The sequence below is a fragment of the Pristiophorus japonicus genome, chromosome 1 (assembly GCF_044704955.1).
Source record: "Pristiophorus japonicus isolate sPriJap1 chromosome 1, sPriJap1.hap1, whole genome shotgun sequence".
In the NCBI taxonomy this organism is placed as follows: domain Eukaryota; kingdom Metazoa; phylum Chordata; class Chondrichthyes; family Pristiophoridae; genus Pristiophorus; species Pristiophorus japonicus.
In genome coordinates this window covers 193,961,915-193,978,199 of record NC_091977.1, presented here as the reverse complement: position 1 = coordinate 193,978,199, position 16,285 = coordinate 193,961,915, and the positions used below count along the sequence as shown (strand labels likewise).

The 16,285-nt window shown below is 46.2% G+C and overlaps 1 protein-coding gene across 1 annotated transcript in view; it reads right to left on the bottom strand.

Annotated features, from left to right (window-relative positions):
* The window catches only part of LOC139239315 (isocitrate dehydrogenase [NADP], mitochondrial-like), a 112,849-nt gene that overhangs the window by 35,596 nt on the left and 60,968 nt on the right, over positions 1-16,285 (bottom strand). Inside the window, exons 4-5 of the mRNA XM_070868020.1 lie at positions 13,799-13,959; positions 10,988-11,131 (exon numbers count right to left, since the gene is read on the bottom strand). Coding sequence (XP_070724121.1) covers positions 10,988-11,131; positions 13,799-13,959 — 305 coding nt within the window. The remainder of the gene's footprint in view (positions 1-10,987; positions 11,132-13,798; positions 13,960-16,285) is intronic.

Genomic DNA, 16,285 nt, shown 5'->3' with positions numbered 1-16,285 from the left:
CAAACTCCCCTCCGTTTCCCTGGTCAGTTTCCTGAGCTCTGGGAAATCCGTCCTGCTCAAGAAAAATTTAGAGCTAAATTTAAAACAATTTTAAAATACATCATTAACGGCTCTGATGGACATTAAATGCGCCACCATGTACCCACCCACATTCAATTAGGAATTCCCCGACTTTGGCCAGTGGTTTTCTTGCCAGCATCCAAATACGCCTCCATTAAACCCGGAAGTGGGCTTGTTGGAGCCGACTGCACTCCCACTCTAAAAATCAAGGGGCTGAAATTGTCTTCTGCCCTGTTTGGGGCGGATAATTCGAATTAAATGGTGAATTACTGCCGGGATCGATGGGGCGGGGAATAGAGCGATTTTGGGCACTTTTGAATGCAAAAATGAACGTGGCGGTGTTGGGGGTAGAAAAGGCCTCTGTGGAGCGGTGTAGGGGTGGGATCACCGGCTGAGGATCCAATTTCACCTGAATCGCATTCACTCATAATGAGGCAGCTGCTTCCTGGCCTTCTTAAAGGGCAGGTATTTCAGGTAGGTACTGGTCATTCTGATCAGTACAATTGCTGTTTGTTTTGTCTCATGTGGTAAAATGGCAAGTCCAAGAGGTAGCACGAGGGCAAGCAGATTCACAGATGCCCAAATTGAGACGCTGCTGCAAGCTGTGGGGGGCCTCTTGGCAGGTCTTCCGCAATGCTTGGGCAGAGGTAGCCGCAGAGGTATCGGCCACCTCAATTGTAAGAACATTAGACATAGGAGCAGGCAGGAGCTGCCATTTGGCCCCTTGAGCCTGCTCCGCCATTCAATAAGATCATGGCTGATCTGATCCTGGTCTCAACTCCACCTCCCCGTCCGATCCCCATAACCCTTGACTCCCTTATCATTCAAAAATCTGTCTATCTCTACCTTAAGTGTATTAAATGATCCAGCCTCCACAGCTCTCTGGGGTAGAGAATTCCAAAGATTCACGACCCTCTGAGAGAAGAAATTCTTCCTCATTTCTGTCTTAAATGGGCGACCCCTTATTCTGAAACTATGCCCCCTAGTTCTGGATTCCTCCATGAGGGGAAACATCCTCTCTGCATCGACCCTGTCCAGCCCCTTAGAATCGTATAGGTTTCAATAAGATCACATCTCATTCTTCTAAACTCCAATGAGTATAGGCCCAACTTGCTCAACCATTCTTCATATGACAACCCCTTCATCTCAGGAATCAAACTTGTGAACCTTCTCTGAATTGCCTCCAATGCAAGTATCTCCTTTCTTAAATAAGACCAAAACTGTACGCAGTACTCCAGGTGTGGTCTTACCAATGCCTTGCACAGTTGGAGCAGGACTTCCCTGCTTTTATACTCCATCTCCCTTGCAATAAAGGCCAACATTCCATTTGCCTTCCTGATTACTTGCTGTACCTGCATACTAATTTTTTGTGTTTCATGTACAAGAGCTCTCAGATCCCTCTGTACTGCAGCATTTTGTAATCTCTCCCCATTTAAATAGTAATTTGCTTTTTTATTTTTCCTACCAAAGTGGATAACCTCACATTTTCCCACAATATACTCCATCTGCCAAATTTTTGCCCACTTTCTGAGCCTATCTATATTCCTTTGTAGATTCTTCACGTCCTCCTCACAACTTGCTTTCCCACCTATCTTTGTATCATCAGAAAATTTGGCTACATTACACTCAGTCCCTTCATCCAAGTCATTAATATAAATTGTAAATAGTTGAGGCCCCAGCACTGATCCCTGTGGCACCCCACTAATTACAGTTTGCCAATCTGAAAATGACCCATTTATCCCGACTCTCTGTTTTCTGTTGTTAGCCAATCCTCTATCTATGCTAATATATTACTCCCAGCTCCGTGAGCTCTTATCTTGTACAGTAACCTTTTATGTGGCACCTTATCGAATGCTTTCTGGAAATCCAAATACACCACATCCACTGGTTCCCCTTTATCCACCCTGCTTGTTACATCCTCAAAGAACTCCAGCAACTTTGTCAAACATGGTTTCCCTTTCAACCATGCTGACTCTGCTTGACTGCATTTTGATTTTCTAAATGTCCAGCTACTACTTGCTTAATAATGGACTTTAGCATTTTCCCAATGACAGATGTTAGGCTAACTGGTCTATAGTTTCCTGCTTTCTGTCCTGTCTCCTTTCTTAAATAGGGACGTTACATTTGCAGTTTTCGAGTCTGCTGGGACCTCTCCAGAATCCAGGGAATTTTGGTAGATTACAACCAATGCATCCACTATCTCTGCAGCCACTTCTTTTAAGACCCTAGGTTGCAGACCATCAGGTCCAGGGAATTTGTCCACCTTTAGTCCCATTAGTTTGCCTAGTACTTTATCTCTAATAAAAGTGATTGTTTTAAGTTTCTCCCCCTCCCCTCCCCCCACAGGCTCCTTTATTATCATTTATTGGGATGTTTTTAGTGTCTTCTTCTGTGAAGACCGATACAAAATATTTGTTCAAAATCTCCGCCATTTCCCTATTTCCCATTATTAATTCTGCAGTCTCATCCTCTAAGGGACTAACACTTACTTTAGCAACTCGCTTCCTTTTTATATACCAGTAGAAGCTCTTACTGTCTGTTTTTATATTTCTTGCTAGTTTACTCTTATATGCTGTCTTCTTTGCCTTTATCATTTTTTTGGTTGTTCTTTGCTGGTTTCTAAAAATTTCCCAATCCTCTGGCCTTCCACTGTTCTTCGCAACATTGTATGCCTTTGTTTTCAATTTGATACCATCCTTTACTTCCTTAGTTAGCCACGGATGGTTCATCCTTCATTTAAGAGTCTTTTTTTCTCAGTGGAATATATCTTTGTTGAGTATTATGAAATATCTCCTTAAATGTTTGCCCCTGCTTTTCCACAGTCTTACCCTTTAATATATTTTCCAAGTCTACTTTAACCAACTCTGCCTTCATACCTTTGTAATTACCTTTATTTAAGTTCAGGACACTAGTTTGAGACCTAGCTTTCTCATCTTCAAACTGAATTTGAAATTCAACTATTCCAAGATCACTCTTCCCAAGAGGATCCTTCACTACGAGATCATGAATTAATCCAGACTCATTACACATTACCAGATCTAGAATAGTCTGCTACCTGGTTGGTTTCACAACGTATTGTTCCAAGAAACCATCCTGCATACACTCTATGAACTCTTGCTCAAGGCTACCTTTGCCAATTTGAATTGTCCAATCATTATAAAGATTAGAATCGCCCATGATTATTGCCGTACCTTTCTTACAAGCCTCCATAATTTCTTGATTTATACTCTGTCCTACAGTGTGGCTACTGTTTGGGGGCCTGTAGACCACTCCCACCAGTGACTTCTTTCCCTTATTATTTCTTATCTCTACCCAAACTGATTCTACATCTTGATCTTCTGAACCAATATCATTTCTCACTACTGCACTGATCTCATCCTTTATTAACAGAGCTACCCCACCTCCTTTTCCTTTCTGCCTATCTTTACGAAATGGCAGATACCCCTGAATATTCAGTTTCCAGCCTTGGTCACCTTTCAACCACGTCTCTGGAATGGCAATCAGATCATACCCATTTATTTCTATTTGTGTCGTCAACTCATCTATCTTGTTACGAATGCAGATATAAAGCTTTTAATTTTGTCTTGTGTATACACTCTGTCCCTTCCTGTCAGACTCTGGTTGTCATTACCCCTATTGCTACCCTGCACTTTTGCCTTCTCCTTTCGCTCTGACTTTTTACATTTCTACTCACCAAATCCCTCGCCTCTCCCCCACTATTTAGTTTAAAGCCCTATCCACAGCTCTAGTTATTCGATTCGCCAGGACACTGGCCCCAGTCTGGTTCAAATGAAGTCTGTCCCGATGGAACAGCTCCCTCCTATCCCAGTACTGGTGCCAGTGCCCCATGAATTGAAAACCATTCCTCCCACGCATGCATTCATTTCTCTGATCGTATTTACCCTATGCAAATTTGCTCGTGGCTCAGGTAGTGATCCAGAGATTGTTACTTTTGTGGTTCTGCTTTTTAATTTAGTCCCTAGCTGCTCATACTCCCTCAGCAGAACCTCTTTGTTTGTCCTGCCTATGTCATTGGTACCTACGTGGACCACGACAAATGGATCTTTCCCCTCCCACTCCAAGCTCCTCTCCAGCCCAGAGGAGATGTCCTTCACCCTGGCACTGGGTAGGCAACACAGCCTTCGGGACTCACGCTCTCGGCTGCAGAGAACAGTATCTATCCCCCTAACTATACTGTCCCCTATCACTACCACATTTCTTTTTACTTCTCCAACTTGAATGGCCCCCTATACCATGGTGCTGTGGTCAGTTTGCTCATCTTCCCTGCAGTCCCGGCTCTCGTCCACACAGGGAGTAAGAGCCTCGAATCTGTTGGACAAGAGCAAGGGCCGAGGCTCCTCAATCACTACCTCCTGGGTCCCCATACTTGCCTCACTCGTAGTCACACCCTCCTGTCCCTGACCACGGACCAGATTTGAATTATGTAACTTAAGGGATGTGACTATCTGCTGGAACACAGTGTCCAGGTAACTCTCCCCCTCCCTGATGTGTCGCAGTATTTGAAGCTCAGACTGAAGCTCATCAACAGGGAGCCGAAGTTCCTTGAGCTGCTAACACTTACTGCAGATGTGGTCGCCGTGGGCCTCAATGGTGTCCACCAGCTCCCACATGCAACAGCAGTGACAGCTCGCCTTCCCTGCCATCTCTAATGTATTTTATTTAATTAATTAAGTTTTGAAGTTACTAATGTTTAATTTTTAATCCCGGCTCTTAATTTAAACCAATGCACACATCCATTAATTCCACATGCCTAACTGGACTGCTACTCACCAACCTTTCTTTGCTTTGTAGGCCAAGATGGCACATAACCGTAGGGAGCAGCAGAGAACTGAAGGTGGAGAGACTGAACTGTAGCAGCTAACCAATGTGGAGGAAAGGGTATTGCAGCTGATGGGGCCACAGGTTGTCTGCCCAGGGGGCAGCAGTGGTAAGTCAAGGCCTTCCTTTAATGCCACCTGTCCATAACTTGCACAAACACCTACAGTAACATGGTCAGCAATGTGTGCACCTTGGTTGCTGCATGCTGTATGCTGCACCCCCCTCCCTCACTCTTACGCCACTTTTGTTCCATTTATGCTTGCAGATGATGCCCTGGAGAAGGACCAGCCTGTGCCTCAACCCCCTTGGCCAAGTGACAACAGTGACCAAATGTGGGGGGGGAGGAGGATGCCGAGGGAGAGACAGCTCCAAGCATCGCGTCACTGCTTCTTACTCTCCTATGCACAAGCTCAGATACTGGGAATACGTGTTCTTTGCAGTTTAGCTTAGAAAATGGGTCTGCACTGGGTGATGCACTGGGACCTAGCGAGTTGCAGCATAGTGTAGGGCAAAGGGAACCTCAGGAGCCAGCTCTCCGGAGGGCGAGCTTGCATGTGAGTTCTGCTGGACAGGACTCAGATGAGCACCTTGATGTGGAGGTGTTCGAACAAAGGGTGCTGGCCATGCACTCGGAGATGCTAGGGGCAATGGCAAGGGTGCCCGAGAGCCTGTTGCAAGTGGTCAGGAATGTGGAGGAGTCTCCTGCATTGCAGACAGCTCTGCACACATCATGGAACCCATCATTGCCAGTGTGCAGACGATGTTGGACTCCTAGAGAGACCGTGCGGCTTCAGATCTCACGATGTGTGTCATGGGCGATGTGGCAGCTGCTACTGCAGCACAAGCGGAAGCAACCCAACATCTTAGTGCTGTAATGGAGAGGATGGCCGCTGGTATGGAAGCTCAGACTGCTGTCACTCAGTCTCAGCAAGAGGCCACACAGAGTCTTACTGCTGTCATACAGTCAGTGGATGGTGACATTGAGTGTGTCTGCTCTCATGCAGTCTCAGCTTGATGCCACGTGAGCTCTGACTGCTGCCATCGCTGCTGGGCCCACCCACAGTCCACTGGGGATCTCACAGTGTCGCAGCAGCCCACTCAGCTGTGCTCCAGCAGATTGGTAGGGATGCTGAAGTGCTGCCCCGGGGGAGTGGCGCTGGGTCATTGGAGCAGGAACCTGCTGTGCTCTCTTCTCAGGGTGACAGCATTCTGGATCCCAGCCCTGCCCACTCTGTCATTGCAACCAGCCATGGCTTGCACCCAGCCAATCCAGATTGATGGCGCTGAGGCTGAGGCGGCTCAGTCTGAAGCTGGCCCTTCCAGGGCCAGAGCGGGTCGAGGGCAACCTAGAAGAACATCTGTAGCGTTTGAGGGTGAAAGAGATCAGCCTTCCCACAGTCATGCTGCAGCCACAGGGGAGACACTGCGGCGTAGTTGTAGAGTCGGTCGTCGTAAAAGGGGCTATAACGAAATGCGCAAGTGTGAATGAGAATGTTGATGTTGTTGATGCACGTTATTGTTCTATAAACGTTGATTGGAAACTTTAATATCTGTTGCTGTGTCTCATTTCAGTGTGGGGAATGATGTGTGAAAGAGCTCATTGGTGTGGGCATGGGAGTACACAGAGGAAGCTGGAAGTGGCGAACAACTTAGTGAAAACGAGCAGCAATGAGAAGGTCCTGGACATCCCTTGCAGGATCAGGATGGCGAGGCCGCCTTCCGTGTGGTGCAGGAACCTCCTCCTGCCCCTGCTCCTCCTGCCCCTGCTCCTCCTCCGGCTCCTCCTCCTGCCCCTGCTCCTCCTCCTGCCCCTGCTCCTCCTCCTCCTGCCCCTGCTCCTCCTCCTCCAGCTCCTCCTCCTGCCCCTGCTCCTCCTCCGGCTCCTCCTCCTCCTGCCCCTGCTACTCCTCCGGCTCCTCCTCCTCCTGCTCCTCCTCCTGCCCCTGCTCCTCCTCCGGCTCCTCCTCCTCCTGCCCCTGCTCCTCCTCTGGCTCCTCCTCCTCCTGCCCCTACTCCTCCTGCTGTCCCTGCTCCTCCTTCTGCCCCTGCTCCTCCTCCGGCTCCTCCTCCTCCTGCCCCTACTCCTCCTCCTCCTCCGGCTCCTCCTCCTGCCCCTGCTCCTCCTCCTGCCCCTGCTCCTCCTACTGTCCCTGCTCCTCCTCCTCCAGCTCCTCCTCCTGCCCCTGCTCCTCCTCCGGCTCCTCCTCCTCCTGCCCCTGCTACTCCTCCGGCTCCTCCTCCTCCTGCCCCTGCTCCTCCTCCGGCTCCTCCTCCTCCTGCTCCTATTCCTCCTGCTGTCCCTGCTCCTCCTCCTGCCCCTGCTCCTCCTCTGGCTCCTCCTCCTCCTGCCCCTACTCCTCCTCCTGCCCCTGCTCCTCCTCCGGCTCCTCCTCCTGCCCCTGCTCCTCCTGCTGTCCCTGCTCCTCCTCCTACCCCTGTTCCTCCTCCGGCTCCTCCTCCTGCCCCTGCTCCTCCTCCTGCCCCTGCTCCTCCTCCGGCTCCTCCTCCTGCCCCTGCTCCTCCTGCCCCTGCTCCTCCTCCGGCTCCTCCTCCTGCCCCTGCTCCTCCTGCTGCCCCTGCTCCTACTCCTGCCCCTGCTTCTCCTCCTGCCCCTGCTCCTCCTCCGGCTCTTCCTCCTGCCCCCTGCTCCTCCTGCTGTCCCTGCTCCTCCTCCGGCTCCTGCTCCGGCTCCGGCTCCTGCCCCTGCTTCCCTGCCCCTGTGCCTCCTCCTCCTCAGGTACTACTGCTATTGCGTCGACCAGTGGCTGTGCTCCCATGATTGCCAGGTTGTGAATCATGCAGTAGTCAACGACGAATAGGGACACTCAGTCAGTCGAGTACTGCAGCACTCCTCCTGAGGGATCCAGGCAATGGAACCTCTGTTTCATGATTCCGATGGTCTGTTCAATGATGCACCTGGTGGCTGAATGAGAGTCATTGTAAGATTCCTGCTCCGCGCGTACATCCGCGCCAGGGTGTCCTTGGAGATGGAGCACGCGGTGTCCACTGGTACGCTCACGGCCTTCCGCGAGAGGTGAGCGCCGGAGGGACTGGAGTGCATTGTTACCCCGGCAACCAAATTTTAATTTGATTTTATATGTTTTAAAGTTTAATTTGTTTTAATTGCCGGATTTTTAGTGTCCCCCTCCCCTTTTATAGGGGCACTTGTAAAATATATGGTTTTAATGTCCCCCGCAAAAAAATCACAAAAAAACCCACAAAAAAACAACAAAAAAACCAAAAAAAAAACATTTATAAAAAAAAGGGGCAGTTAAGTGTCTGGAGTGTCCCCCAGATCGGGGGGCACTTGATCTAACGTTTATTTTGTTCCTCCCCAAAAGAGTTGTAAGATTCCTGCACAGCAGCGGTGGGGTTGTGAAGGGGAGTCAGGAACCTGGTGCACAGTGTATCCTAGGAGCCAGCCGCGAACTTCATTTGGTGGCTGAAACAAAACTGGCACACCGGTCTGTCGCAGGATGAAAGCAACGAGGCTGCGGCCAGGATACCGGGCATCACAGCCATGATTTTGCAGTTGTGGTCGCACACCAACTGGACATTGAATGAGTGGTATCCCTTGCGGTTTCGGAAGATCTCCGGATTGTTCTGCGGCACCCTCAATGCCACGTGGGTGCAGTCTATGGCGCCCTAAACCCTGGGGAATGCCACTGTCCTGAAGAAGCCACTGGAGCACTCCAACAGCTTCTCTATGTTCATTGGAAAGGAAACGTACTCCTCCTCTTGTACAGAGCATCTGTGGCCTGATGGATGCAGTAATGTGCGGCATATTGGGAGAGGTTGGAGATATCTGCTGTGGCTCCTTGGAAAGATCCAGTGGTGTCGAAATTCAGGGCGATGGTGAGCTTGGATGCCACTGATAGAGCTGTACTCAGCCTTGTTTGAGGCTCCAGGTCTGGCTGCAGGAGATGGCACAGCTCCGTCACTACGTCTTTTCTGAATTGCAGTCTCCGCAGACACTGGTCATCATTGAGGTCGATGTAGGAAAACTGTTATCGGAAGACCCTTGTAGCATAGGGCTTTCTGTCACCATGTCGGTATCTGCATCTTGCTCTGCCCCCTTCCTCATCCCCTTCTGCCTCCTGGTCATGCTGCTCCTGACTCTCTGCATCCTGGTGTTGCCGCACATCTGCCTGCTGGTGATGTTGCCTTCTCCTCTCCATGTCCCTCTCCCTCTAGCTCTGGGTGTCCACATCCTTGACCCTCCTCCTCGCTTCATGCCCTTCTCTATGTGCAGGTATATGGCCATCTCCATTTCGCTGTCCCATCCTATCTGGGTCCCTCTCCCGCTGCCTCTCCACCTGTAGTTGGTGGTGTCGCTCTCTTCTGCGAGCCACCCTGTTGTGTACAATGTGGAGGAGACGGTCCACTGTCAGGACTGGGCCCATTATTTGCAAGCAGTGGCCTACTCTGCCAATGCTAGCTCTTGGAGCAAAGTTCGGTATTGGAGGCTGTGCAAAGTGAGGCCCAGTAATCATTGAAGCCCGAATTAGAGGCAAAACGTTCAAAGCCTCAACCCAGATTAAAAATTTGGCCAACAACAATGGTGCGAGCCACAGCGCGCCTTTAAATACCGCTGGCGGTTTTCATTGTACATTTGACTGCAACAGAAAAACCTGTCGCTGGCACCGACGTGGTCCATCACAATTTCAGGGCAATGTCGCTTCTGGGGCGGAGACCAGGTGGTGCTCGCTATGATGACGTCTTTATCGCCGCGCAGAGGAGCGGGGTGTATGTCAGGGGAGCGGGTCGGTCACCTTCACTGCCTGAAGAAATCACGAGGGCAATATCGGGGAGGCCACCCCAACTGGGCAGAAACTCATTTTCGCTCCGTTACCACTTCTTTGAGACGGTAACGGCTCTTAAAAAAGGGGGCAATTTCGGCCCCCAAAAATTTTACCCCCACCAGCTCTCAACACACCTGCTTTTGGAGGTTGAAATTCCCCCTAGGTGTTAAAAAGTAGAATAAGTGTTTGACTCTCGCAATGGCTCAGTGTTTGTCCAATTGAGCCATACAGGATAAGAAGTTCTGTGGCTGGATTCTTGATCTATGCTGAGCTAGTTGATCTAATTCACAACTGACTTCAACAAATGTAGTCTGGTTGGCTCAGTGGGAGCACTCTTGTTTCCAAATCAGAAGATTGTGGATTCAATTCCCACTCCAGAAACCTGAGCACACAATCTAGGCTAACACTAGAAGTACCGTCTTTTTGGAGTAGACATTAAGCTAAGGTCCTATCTACTATCTCGAGTAGATGTAAAAGATCCTATAGCTCTACACAAAGAAGAGCAGAGGAGTTCTCCCCAGTATTCTGGCAAATATTTATCCCTCAACTTAAATCACTAAAAACAAATTATCTGGTCGTTTATCTATTTCTGTTTGTAGGACCTTGTTGTGCACAAATTGTCTGCCACATTACTACACTTCAAAAGTAGTCAATTGTCTGTAAAGTGCTTCAGGGCATCCTAAAGGTCATGAAAGGTGCCATAACGAAGGTGCCAAGTTCTTTCTCTGGGTCAGGGAGAGGAAATGTATTCAGGATTCACATTCTAGATTGCTGTCCAGTAACTCCTGCTGTCAGGGAGTGCACGAGTGAATGTGTTGATGTAGGGTTAGCACGCGATTAGGCTGGACCAAGATGATTAGGCTCGAACATGGTCGATTATCCTTCCAACACTCATCATTGAGGCTCAGAAATAATAGCAACTAAGTTAAGTATCAGAGGGAAACTGACACTTGTGATACTGTACCTCAACAAGAAATAATTGGCAAAAAGAAAAATGAAAAAAAAGGTAAGATGTACCACTCCCAATGCTGACATCACCTTGAAGAGCAAAAATATATCTTGTGAATTACAAAGAAAAAAAGATATAAACTACACAGGACAAATAACATAAACCAAAGGAAAGTAATTTGAACATGAATGGTAAGATGTGGAAAGAAATTACAGTGTGCAAGTTTGGTAAATGTTCACAAATATTGACAAATACTCAACAAAAGGTCACTATTAGTGCCCACGGAGGATGTACGAACCTAAGTAAAACTAAATTCAGACAGAAAGAAGTCTCTTACCTCATCTGTATTGTACATTCCCATTCCTACGCCTCCACCAGGAAAGTCAAACACATTCCATTCCAGAGATTTGCTCCCATCCTTGGGTACGAAGACAAGTTTAAAATTACCCGGTTGGTCCATGACAAAATCTATGGCTCGATACTGGAATGTAAGTAGTTGTTACACATTAGAGATTTGAGATTCACACAAAAAAACACAAAGTTTAAAAAAATCTTTTAATTTAATGATTCTTAATTGATTCCCAAGTCTGCTGTGACCGTTGTCCCTAAATCAGATTAATTCAATTTTCCTGCTTTTTATTAGCCTTCTCAAGTCCTTGGTTTCATCAGTTATTCAATGTTGCTATGTCTAATTGGTGCAGTTCTATGCAATTATCTGGAGCTGCTGATTAACTAGTTTTGTTTCTGAAGAGAAAATCCTATACTAATGGGAAAATACACGCCCAGTATATCCCATTGTGTAGCATGCTTTTTTAAATGAGAATAAAGTGGGATAATTTTTGTTAAAATAAACCATCATTATTTGTACAATACAAGACCCCTTTACTGAAACTTGTAAAGAGCAGCAGATGGTGTTAAATTAAACAATGCTGGGAATATCAGTATTATCTGGTATTAGAAAGTGGGAGCCAACTTTCAACTTCTGCTTGTGATTTTGACCTTTCAGAAGTCAACCTTTTTAGTTGTATGCTTCTAATCCCATATCCATTCCATCACAAAGACCACATGTTTGCACCAGTAGCACTGCCCACCTCTATCTCTATCTGAGTCCATTTGCTGCTGAAACCGTTATCCATGGCTTTGTCACCTCCAGACATGACTATTTCAATGCCCTCCTGGCCAGCCTCCCATCATCCACCCTCCTTAAACATCAGTTCACTAAAACTCTGCTGCCTGTGTCCTATCCCATTCCAAACTTCCTCATCCATCACTACTGCCTTCATTGACTTACAGTGGCTTCTGGTCTCCCATCGCCTCATATTTTAAATGGAGGCTGCACCCCTCTCTCTCTGTGGTCTCCACTAGTCCTACAACCGTCTAGGTTGCGTGGCTGCACAGTAATGGGAAAGATTCCGCGCAGGCTGCTCACCGGCTTCTCCATGGTAAATACCGCGCATGCGTGGAAATTTAAAGGGACTAAAAGAAACAGACTGAGCAGAACAAAATGCAGCTTATAGGGACTTACATTGCCTACAATATCCTCAAACTTTCCATTTCTCTAACTTTGGCCTTTCGTGCAACCCCTATTCTCTTCACCCCACAATTGGAAGAAATCCCGCTGTGCAATTCCCTCCCTAAACCCCTCTTCACTTTCCTCTCCTCCTTTAAGGTCCTTCTTAAAATGTACTTCTTTGACCAAGCCTTTAGTCACCCCTCCCAATAACTCTTACTTTGCCTTGGGATCCATTTCTTTTTGATTACACCTCTGTGAAGAGCATTGGGGTATTTTTCTACATTAAGGCGCTATATAAATGCAGAAAGTTGTCACTGCGGCTTCAGGCTTCACCTCCCCACCACTGTAAGCAGTGCCAATGGTGAAAGAGAAATCTGCTGCGGCCAAAAAATATGTTGCCAGCATTAGAATAAAAGATAGAAATTACATTGTATTTACAGCACATAAGCAGGCCAATATGGAACTTATGCAGGTGTTTATACTCCACACCCCCGTCCACCCCTCTTCATCTAACTTCATCAACATATACTTATATTCCATTCTCCTTCATGTGTTTATCTAGCTACCCCTTAAATGCATCTATGTTATTCACCTCAACTACTCGTTGTGGTAATGAGTTCCACATTCTAACCACTCTCTGGGTAAAGAAGTTTCTCCTAAATTCCCTATTGGACTTATTATTGTCTCCCCCAGATGTTGGCTGTACTGGGTAAGGATGGCCGGTTGACTTCCCTAAAGGTTATTAGTGAAACAGTTGGGTTTTTATGACAATCCAACAGCTTCACGGCCACTTTTAGTTACACCAGCTTTTAATTTCCAGGTTAAAAAAAAAAACTGAATTCAAATTCTCAAACTGTCATGGTGAGATTTGTTGCATTTATACAGCATATTTCACATCTTTAGGACATATCAAAGTTCTTCAAAGCCAATGTAATACTGTTGAAGTGTAGTTAATGTTGTTCTGTAGGCAAATATGATAGCCAATTTGCACACAGTAAGGTCCCACATACAACAAATGAGATGAATTAGCAGTTAATCTCTTTTGGTGGAGCTGGTTCGATGCTGGCCAGCACACCGGGAAACTCCACTACTCTACATCTATTTTAGTAGGTCGCTAGGGCCTTGGTTTAATATCTCATCCAAAAGAGAACACCTCCAAGAATACAGAATTCCCTCAGTACTGCACTGAAGTGGCAGCCTTGATTATGAGCTTAAGTCTCTGTAGTGAGGCTTGACTAAAAGGCAAGATTGCTACCAACTGAGCCTAAGTGGCTCTACTGGTCAAAGCCTTCCATCTCCTCTCCTCACCATTAATATAACCATTTTACTGGCACACAGTGGTGTGAAGTAGGCAAACTCTGCTGAGTGCCAGTAAAACCACTTCATTGGTGGAACAGAAAGCTGCACGAGTGTTTTGGGCTTGTTGACAACCATGTTTTATGGCTATTATTTCACCCTCTTGCTAATGAAACTGCTCTGCACTAAAAACCAGTGTGGCTACACTAGTGCGAGGACAAAACGCTGAATGCATTGAGCTGCTTTTGCTACAAGCAGAACACATTGCACATAAACTGATCTTCAACAGAAAAGCAATTTTATAACAAGGCAGTAAATCTCATCAAACAACAGTCTTACCTGATCGCCATACGCATGTCGTCCTATTGTGATTGGCTTCACCCAACCGGGAACAAGTCGCGGGATGTTCTTGCAAATAATTGGATCACGAAAAACTGTGCCACCCAAAATATTTCGGATAGTTCCATTTGGGCTTTTCCACATTTTCTTCAGTCCAAATTCTGAAAAATTATCAATTGGGTTTTTGTCAGTATTTGCATTGCAAGAAACTAGATGAAACATTCTGCTAAAACTGTGTGAGGAGAACAGTCATTATTAGAAACACTCAACATTTCTCAGAAAGCAGATAATCTGCCCCTGGATCAGTGAGAGCTTCACATTCAATACTTAACTGTAAGCACACAAGCACCACCAGGTGGCAGTTTAGTAAAATATTGATTTTAATTTAAGATTACTATCATGATGGGCGGATGCAGCGAAGGTTAGTTTTATAGCGCAGAATCGAAGAGGAGGTATTTTAAAACCATTTTTAAGAAGCGGTGTGAAGCTGCTATCATTCTTTTCCCAATGATCAATGTCAATTTCAGGCAGTTTCCAGCAATTTAAGACCAACTGACTGGTGCTCACTTTGTACACTGGCCAGGTTGAGAGCAAGAGTCATTAGTAAATGGGATCATAATTATTCGGAGTCTTCACAGCATCGTGGCCAATCAAAAACTGAATCCCAAATTAAAAGCAATTTAGTGCCCCAGTAAAATTGATCACATTATACCACATACGAATAGATTCTGAATATTTAAAAATCCATTTGCTCTAGTGCTAATCACAGCATGTACTGTGGGAAATGGAGAGAGTTGTCATTTATTCTGCTGACAGTTTAAATTTAAACACCACACACAGACAGAATGAGCCTGAAATTGCAGTCGGAGGCTTCCCCACAAAAAATCTACGCACTTGCACTCTTGGGCCTCTCAGGGTACCTGCGGGTAGAGGCCCACGTATCTCAGGGGCGCATGCGGTTCCCAAGCTCCCCTGGGATCACATGGGCCGGCCCAACCAATGAAAGAAGGGGAAATCCCCATTCATACATATGGTGATTCCATATATACAAAATCACCATAAGTATGAATGAGAATACCCAAAAAAATACATGTACACTTAAAATAAATGTTAAAAACAGTTAAAATTATTCACAATTGCATTTAATTAAATATTTAAAACAAAAATTTAATTTTTTGAAAAATGAATTTACATAATTTAAAGTGTCTAAAAATAAACTTACCTTACTTCACAGATTTATAACATATAAATTATTGAAATAAATTTATTTTTCTGTCCTTTAAAAGTCTCACGCTGGTAAAAACAGGCCTTACGCCAGCTTTTACCAGGCGTAAGAATTTCACAGGCATTCACTGGAGGCTCTTTACCGGGGAATGCATGCAATCTGACAGATCACAAGTTCCGGATAACCTGCTACATGAATGCAGCAATTAGCTGGACAGCAAATTGCACAAGAGTGAACGGGCTGGTTATACAACCAACTTACACGGCCCCTATGGGAACGTGCGCACCTCGTACGCACCTCGTAGGGGCCACAAATTACGGACCATTAACTAATCTAAATGATATTCCATTCTCATGCAGAGTTGTGAGAACAGATAAACCCCATTACAATCAGCTTAACCAAACCAAATATTTTTTTAATATCTTATCTTCACATTTGTCAGCTGCTCTTAATTCTTTTAGTCTCTATTTGTTATCTGTAGATCTTTGATCTGGAGCTGGAGTTGTTCTCCTTAGAGTAGAGAGGAGATTTGATAGAAGTATTCAAAATCATGAGGAGTGCAGACAGAGTAGATATAGAGATACTATTCTCATTGATGGAAGGATCGAGAACCAGAGGACACAGAGATATGGAGATTGGCAGAAGAACCAAAGGCGACATGAGGGAAAACTTTTTTATGCAGCGAGTGGTTAGGATTTGGAATGCAGTGCCTAAGAGGGTGGTGGAGGCAGATTCAATCATGCCTTTCAAAAGAGAATTGGATAAGTGTCTAAAGGAAAAAAAATTGCAGGGCTATGGGGAAAAGGCACGGGAGTGGGACTAGAGCATAAAACGGAAAAGAGCGACTGAAGTAAATGTTGGTCCCTTAGAAGATGAGAAGGGGGATTTAATAATAGGAAATGTGGAAATGGCTGAGACCTTAAACAATTATTTTGCTTTGGTCTTCACAGTGGAAGACACAAAAATTGCTGGTCACAGGATTGTGGGAAGGGAGGACCTTGAGACAATCACTATCACTAGGGGGGTAGTGCTGGTCAGGCTAATGGGACTCAAGGTAGACAAGTCCCCTGGTCCTGATGAAATGCATCCCAGGGTATTAAAAGAGATGGCGGAAGTTATAGCAGATGCATTCGTTATAATCTACCAAAATTCTCTGGACTCTGGGGAGGTACCAGCGGATTGGAAAGCAGCTAATGTAACGCCTCTGTTTAAAAAAGGGGGCAGACAAAAGGCAGGTAAGTGTAAGCCGGTTAGTTTAACAT